At 43.5% G+C, this 8,046-nt stretch overlaps 1 protein-coding gene across 1 annotated transcript; it reads right to left on the bottom strand.

Moving 5' to 3' along the window:
• Positions 1-1,755: 1,755 nt before the first annotated feature.
• On the bottom strand, positions 1,756-6,382 carry NGRN (neugrin, neurite outgrowth associated). The gene is made up of 3 exons (XM_029575679.1): positions 6,094-6,382; positions 3,706-3,816; positions 1,756-2,569 (listed from the first exon to the last, which is right to left on the bottom strand). Exons 1-3 carry the CDS (start codon positions 6,297-6,299, stop codon positions 1,921-1,923), a joined length of 966 nt encoding a protein of 321 aa, XP_029431539.1. The 5' UTR covers positions 6,300-6,382; the 3' UTR covers positions 1,756-1,920.
• Positions 6,383-8,046: the final 1,664 nt, after the last annotated feature.

Genomic DNA, 8,046 nt, shown 5'->3' on the forward strand with positions numbered 1-8,046 from the left:
TGCTCAGGAGATAGATAACTTCATCCACTCCTGCATTTCATTTTCACACTTCTGGATAATAGGGACAAAGTCCTCTAAAGAAGTCATGGAAATTATTCACAAGTTAGACAATTAGATAGTGAAACCCTACTCTCACCACCTTAAAACACACAAAGACATTCTGGCATTCCCTGTACGTACCCAGATCAGTCCAGACCATGGGCTGAGCCTCCTGTCCAGCAGATGGAGACAAACCAAACCTGTAAGGGTATCCTATATCAGGACAGAGCCTACCCTGCAACCCTTCAGTATTTGTCTGTCTCCAGCAGATGCGACAGCTCACCCTGCGGTTACCGGTTTCTTTTATTTAGCCCCTGTTTTGGAGCTCTTTCTTTTATCTATCATAAGAAAATGCCATACTGGGTCAGACCAAGGGTCCATCAAGCCCAGCATCCTCTTTCCAACAGTGGCCAATCCAGGCCACAAGAACCTGGCAATTAACCAAAAACTAAGTCTATTCCATGTTACCATTCCTAATGGCAGTGGCTATTCTCTAAGTGAACTTAATAGCAGGTAATGGACTTCTCCTCCAAGAACTTATCCAATCCTTTTTTAAACACCGCTATACTAACTGCACTAACCACATCCTCTGGCAACAAATTCCAGAGTTTAATTGTGCGTTGAGTAAAAAAGAACTTTCTCCGATTAGTTTTAAATGTGCCCCATGCTAACTTCATGGAGTGCCCCCTAGTCTTTCTATTATCCGAAAGAGTAAATAACGGATTCACATCTACCCGTTCTAGACCTCTCATGATTTTAAACACCTCTATCATATCCCCCCTCAGCCGCTTCTTCTCCAAGCTGAAAAGTCCCAACCTCTTTAGTCTTTCCTCATAGGGGAGTTGTTCCATTCCCCTTATCAGTACCTTTTTTTTTAAACCTGTGAAAGGTCTTACTGAGGGTCTTACACGGGCCCCCAGTATCACCCTCAGTGGGCAATTACAGGGTCCTCAACCCTCTGCTCCAAAGCTCTATAACCAGGGGGGATGGTCCCAACAGGACCTGACAACCCCTTGGGAGGCTGAAAAAAGGGAATCCTAAAACTACCCTTCTTGTCTCTCTTTTTTACAATAAGGACTTCCAGACTTTCAAACCAATATCCAATTCCTAAATCCTGCACAAGCTACCAGACTAAAGGAGAGCACCTCTTCCACCTGCTGGAGACAGAGAAATACCGACAGACTCTAGGTGGCATCTCAGTGGTATATGACAGAGTCCACAAAAATTTCTCTGTCTCCACCTGCTGGAGGGGAGGTAAAACCCAGGAGTCTGGGCTGATCCGGGGATGTACAGGGAAACTGGAGATCATCCAACCTGCCTTTATTTGGTTTGCCCTAATTTTGTGGAGCTCTGTTGCACCTGACATCCATATGGAACCTCAATATCCATCCTTCAGGAGAAAGTGAAGGCTTGATATTTCAAGCAAACATTTTTGGGTCACTTATTTTGCGCTTTTTAAGTGACCAACTGTCCTGGAGGAGAGGACACTTAAATTATTGTATTGTTTATATCAGTTTTGTTAGTTTGTTATCCGCTTTGTGGTTCCAGCAAGAAAACAGAAAGAGTCCCAATTAGTAGAGCAGCAGACTGAAGGGCTCAAATCCCACTTCTCCCACTGACCCGCTTTGTGAGTGTTGGCAAATAACTTTATCCAATACAGTATTATAGAGATTAACAAAACTCACACAAAAAAAAAAAATGCCAAAAGCAAATATATTTACGTATAAAAACTAAATATTTATTTATTCCTACAAAATTTATACACTTCCACCACCATGTCCCTTACCTCACTGAGGGTGATGAACAGTGCATTTTCAATCCAGTCCAGTTTTTTTTTAATCTTGTAGAACAAAGTTTGAGCTACCAAGGCCTCGCAGCAGATCAAATCCTGTACAGAAAATTTCCATCACTGTCAAAGAACTCCATGCCCTTCTGTACAACTTTCATTCTATTTTCCTGTCCACATTCTTCTAATCTCTCCAACTCTTCTTCACTCAGTAGCTCTCCATTCCATTCCTCTTCCATGGGAGCCATCTGTTCTCCACCAGGGGACAACGTTTCCTCTGTGTTTGTTAAAGGCAGTGGTGCTGCAGGCACAAAGTCTGCCCTTGACTGCTGGTGGATGCTTGTTTGTCTCTCTAGATTCTGTTTCCTAAGTGTAGAACTATTTTTTGTTACTGCCATGGAAAAAGTGCTGGGTTGGAGTTGTAATGTATTTGGTGACAGACTGCCCTGGGTTGTATAACCATCACTTATTTGTTTCAGCTGCTGCTTCGGTTTCCCCGATGGTAGACGAGTGTGTGGCTGGCAACCAGCCTGGATTTTTGGCTGCACAGTGTCCTTGGTTATGTGCTGTGGAAACCGCCGACTTTCCAGGTTGGCTGCTACCTTTGCATCTTGCTTCATTCTTTGCTTCAGTGATGGAGAAAATTTGCTCCTTAAAACCCTTCTGATGACATCGGAACTGACATTAAATCCTTCTGCTAAACGACAGACTGTCCACTCCTCTGGAAACTCCTTGTTTAAGTGCCTGGTACAACAACAGCAACAAAATACATTTAGAGTATACCTAAAGAACAAACCAAAGGCTGAACTTTTAAAGGGAGGGGCTTCAATTCAATTATTTTTCAGTGTAATAAAACCTTCCTTTATCACTTTCCAGAAAGTACAAAAGAAAATAAGTATTTGTTCAAAGATGATGATCCTTGTTAAGATAAAATCAACACGTGATGTAATTTGTCAAATGTATATTTACATTTGTATTTGTTAAAATCGTCCATCTTAAGGCTCTAGATAATGTACAATAAAATTGTACTATCTAAAGCAACATCACAGGTACTCAGTAAATAAAACGAGGTAAATTATGCAATAATCAATATCACCAAATATAATAAACAGTCCGAAGAACATCATAATAAAATGACACCAAATGTACTCAATAAGACAAAATTATCCATAACTAAAACAGCCACTGACCTGAGAGAATAACCTTATGTACATCGGGTACACTGATTACTTTAACTACATATTATCATACGGTGCAGGATAATTAACGCTTGAACAAACTATCCCCAACATCACCACCTAGGAACACCGAAACTGGTACTTCAAGTACATAAATCAATCCGCATGCATTTTCTCTCATCCAACAAGTAAATGGGCATGCATACAAGATTATCCATAGCTAAACTGGTCACAGAATTGGTTAACGTAAGCATACGGCTTCCAAATGGCTCTAAATTAGCCATAACTAAACTAGCCATGGACCATGAAACTGGCAACCCTAAGAACAGAAGCAATAATTCTTGAAAACTCATTGAAAAAGGAACTTAAATGTCATCTGAAAGAAAGGCTTTCAGAACCCAGATGAAATATCTGATCTCAGTTTCTTTTTAACTTGTTTCTACAGTCACCTTCAAGAGCTTGAAAACTAAGTCAAATTAAGTGATTGATAAAGCATTAATATTGGCCTTGTGTATTTTTGCAGAATGTTAACATGGGTACAAACTTCTGTAACTTGCATTAATTATCTTAACTTACAATAAATATTAAAAGATCTGCCAAGGATGATTGAAAAGTGATTTTTTTTCATGGACATATGATAGCTGATGTTCAGGGAGAATAAAAATTTGCTTTGTCCCTTCTTTCCCTCCTATATTTTTTCACCTGATTTGATCCATAGCAGCCGTAGTGAGACTTCTCTCTGGGGGACCACGAGGCTCCATCTCTCTCTTCAATTGTTGGTACAAAATTGCCTTCCTCTGTCGTTTCATCACACTAAGAGTCAAGAAAGAGAATTAGAGGTGTACTTGAAAATGGCATATGGTATGCTTCATACCTGCCTATATTCCGCATGGCACAGTGTAGGTTAGACTACAGAAGGAGCTTATTTATCCAAGTAAACAACATCCTTCCATTGGCCCCAATGTACTAAGCTGCACTCAGCAGTGCACACATTTTTGTGCTTACAACTTCACTTCCAATGCAACAAAGTTTAGTGGACAACCACAAGTAAAACTGTGTGCACACAGTTTAGCACTCCTCCATTCAAATTCCATGTTAATTACAGCATTAGCAATTACTCCCCAGTGCAGAGAGGTGGGCATGCTTAACTCATATTTGGTGCACACTGTTATATGCATTTGTGTAAAAAAAAACAAACTGTGCTCACAAAACATAAATTAGGTGCACAACTTTTATGAACAGAAATCCTTGCTTATGGGGAGTGAAAACTGGAACACTAGCAAAGAGTAATCGCATTTAACAGATATGATCTATAAAGGTCTCATAATGGAAGTTTGTATTTATGCAGATGGCATGGGAACAATATGCAAATATACCTGGGACAGACACTCAAGTCCATTCTGAATCCCTTTTCAGATTCTGTCTTCAAAATGAGAGTGCCTTAGTTACTATCGAGCCGATACAGAAAACTTCGCGGGAGAGCGGGCACATGCCCAGGCCACTCTCCTGGGCGCATGATTCAGGAAGCCCAGGTATGCAAATTTGGGCCCGCGGTAAAAGGAGGCGCTAAGGGACACTAGTGCGTCCCTAGCACCTCCTTTTTGACAGAAGCGGTGGCTGTCAGCGGGTTTGACAGCCGACGCTTAATTTTACCGGCGTCGGTTGTCAAACCCACTGACAGCCATGGGTTCGGAAAACGGACGCTGGCAAAATTGAGCGTCCGTCTTCCAACCCGCGGGCAGATTTTTTATCTTTTGGGCCTCCGACTTAATATCGCTATGATATTAAGTTGGAGGGTTACAGAAAAGCAGTTTTTTCTGCTTTTCTGTACACTTTCCCGGTGCCGGCCAAAATTAACTCCTGCCTTTGGGCAGGCTTTACTTTCTGAATCGCGCAGGAATAACTAATAGGCCCATCAACATGCATTTGCATGTAGCAGGCGCTATTAGTTTCGGGGGTGTTGGACGCACGTTTTCCCACGCACTATTACCCCTTATTGTATAAGGGGTAAAAATAGCAAGCTGAAAACGCGAGTCCAAATGGGGGCTAACAGTGCGCTCGGCCTGAGCACACTTTACTGCATCAGCCCTTATAGGACCTATGTAATAAACTGTGCGTTTAACCTGGGTGCCTGATAAAAAATAACTTAACTCCCTATGCTTGTAAGTTAATGCTATGCTAATGTATCAGTAGTTAAAAAAAAACTTGCATAAACTCACAAATGTGCAGAGAAGACAAGCTTAGTATGCATAAAACATGCTTTCTACACACTGTGTCTTCTGTGTGTAAAGTATGCTTTATGTGCAAAAAAACATGACTTGAGAGTATAAACCATGATTGGTGTAAACACATTTTCATGCTGAGACAAATTGTCCTCCATAATATATGAAGTGAAAGTAACAGGTTGAATGATGCACATGCGTCTAGGAGTGCTGGTAAATCTGGGGATTAGGTCTCTGGTTAGGACTGGTAGAGGCAGACAGGCTGAAGGCAGAGTGAGAGAGAACTACAGGAGAGTTCGTGCCATGGAATACAAAGGGAGCAAAATTAAGAGTCACCAAATGCATCAACTAAACCTAGCAATATTTATTTATTTAACAGCTTTTTTTATAGCGACATTAGAGGGCACATCATATCGGTTTACATCTGAACAAAAAGGTGGAAAATACAAAAAACAGGGATGGGGGAAAGGGGAGCAACAAGAGTAACAAGTTGCAACAAAGGTGCTGAAGCTAGAAGGAGGCAGCTCTATATGTGAGCCTGAAAAATTGAAACTAAAGGGTTAAAGATATTTACATATTAACGTGAGGAGGCGAAGGTGGCAGTGGTTAAAGGGAACTAGTCAGGAAATGCCTGGTGGAAAAGCCAAGTTTTCCGCGTTTTCCTGAATTTGTATGACCAGATGACTGACTCCCATGTCCCATCCTAGTTTACACTGATTCCCATTTCTTACCAAATGTGCAGCACTGCACCCCTAAACTCACGACAGGCAATAAAAAACAAAATGGCACAGACCCAAGCTCACGCCCCGCCCCCCCCCCAAACCTCAAGGGACGTTTCTTTCTAAACAGATCTCTCTCTTTCCGTTACCTTCTCAGGTCCAGCGAATTCGTATCCGTTTCCGTATCCAGGTCCAGGTCCAGCTCAGAATCATCCTGAGAGCGGGAGCCGCCGCCGCCGCCGCCGCCGCCGCCGCCCAGGAGTGAGGAACTGGGCCTTAATACTGAAAGAATCCCCTTCCTCCAGGGAGAGAGGAGAGCGGCTCGGAGCCGCGGAAAGAAAGACGCGCCCGCCATCCTGCTCTCGCTCCCTGCGCGCGCACGCACGCACACGAGCTAGGCCGATCGACTGAGCGGGTCTCGTACTCTACGCTCGATTGGTCGAAGCTCTGGGCTGAGTTGTTGGGAGGAGTCTGGTTGGAAAGGGGGCGTGGCTTACGGGGAAGGGATTACATTCCCTGATTGTCCCGCCCCCCTTTCGTGCTGCTGCTGCTTCTTCAGAACCCCAGTGCGGTGCCCGGAGATTGGGAAAACGAAAGCAGAGTAGGACACTGGGGCTGGCGGGAGAGGAAGTAATGCTAGGGAGATAAATCGCCCTGATCCATACGACAAATGCGCACCATAAATTATAAAGATGAAGACAATTCATAATAACTCATTTGCTAAGAAATGCTACGGCATGAAATATGTTTATTATTTTGATATTCGTTACTTCATAGTGCAGAAGGCTGCGCTTGTATGCCTTCAAGATATGCATGCATACAAAATCATGTTGGTGAAAAATTAGCGGGAACGTTGCCAAAACAGGCAATCATTACATGTGAATTCACCAAACCTTTTATTCAGAGGTTTACAATACTGAACGCTTGACGTTGACAGAAGAGTTCCTGGAGCTTTTTTTTTTTTTTTTTTTATCTTTTATGTTTTATTATAAAATTTAAGTATTTTTCAATCTTGGCTTGTGTCTATATAATTTTTTTTTTTTTATTGGGTGAGTGAAAATGAATAGTGCTACCCCCCCCCCCCCCCCTTTAACCTGTATGGGACCGGGCATCTAGCCTACCCACCTTAAACCTCATGGAGGGAGAGGCCTCTGTAGTCAGAATGAGGCAGAGCCAAGCTGGGAACAGAGGGCCCCAAATCCCCAGGAGAAGCCAGCTCCTGAATCCTCTCTGGTAGGAGCTAATGGTGTGAGTACAGTACTAGAAGGTAAGCAGTCTGCTTTTATGTCTGCTGATTGATGCAAATAAAGCTACAGTCTGTAAGACAAAAGGCTGGAGTCTGTGTGTCTGTCTCCAGCCTAAAAACGTTGTTCCAAGGTGAGGAAAAGGGATCTTAAGTATCAGTATAGGGATGATCAGGGAGAAGGATTAGGAATGGGGTGAGAAGAAAGTGAAAGGATTGTGGGCAGGAGGGAGGAATATGAAAAAGAAAGAGAAGTGGGAATTGTGGAGAAGTAGAAAGGTCAGGATGGGGAGGATGGAAATGGGGAAGATCGAGGAAAGGGGGGAAATCAGGACACTGGGATGGGATAAAAGGAGAGGAAGGTTCTGGGAGGAGGAAAAAGATATATTGGGTGGGTTCCAGGATCTGGAAGGAAGGGAGGTTCCAGGATGTGGGGAACAGAATTTCAGATGAAGAGAGAACCGGAATTGCAGTTGAGAGGAGGGTGGAGAGGAGAGGAGGCAGGTGCTACGCTCTGATCCTGCTCCCTCTTACATCTCGTTTCTAACCTCTCAATATGACACACACACACACTGGCACCAATCCCTTCTCTTTCTTATACACAATGCCCCCTCCCCTCCCAGCTGACCCCCTCTCATCCCCCAGCCTCTCTTCTTGCCCCCAGTGTTCCCTATTCAGCACCCCCTTTGCTCACTCCTCTCCCGTCCTGTTCCCAGCATGCTGCCTCGGAAGGGAGAAACTGGATCAGGAAGAAGAGAGCTATTCTCTGAGATTCAGCACAGCCAGAAGGCATTAAATCGTCAGCCAACCTGCTTCCCCCCCCCCCCCCCCCCCCGATTTTTGCCACCCTAGGCAAATA

The sequence above is a fragment of the Rhinatrema bivittatum genome, chromosome 13 (assembly GCF_901001135.1).
Source record: "Rhinatrema bivittatum chromosome 13, aRhiBiv1.1, whole genome shotgun sequence".
Taxonomy (NCBI): Eukaryota; Metazoa; Chordata; class Amphibia; order Gymnophiona; family Rhinatrematidae; genus Rhinatrema; species Rhinatrema bivittatum.

What these genes read in the sequence shown, in the direction of transcription:
- NGRN (XM_029575679.1), bottom strand. Translation starts at nt 6,299, where the DNA reads ATGGCGGGCGCGTCTTTCTTTCCGCGGCTCCGAGCCGCTCTCCTCTCT. An exon ending in AATTCGCTGGACCTGAGAAG is followed by an intron (nt 3,817 to 6,093) that starts GTAACGGAAAGA and finishes CTTGACTCTTAG; the next exon opens with TGTGATGAAACGACAGAGGA. An exon ending in GCTGCTATGGATCAAATCAG is followed by an intron (nt 2,570 to 3,705) that starts GTGAAAAAATAT and finishes TTGTTGTACCAG; the next exon opens with GCACTTAAACAAGGAGTTTC.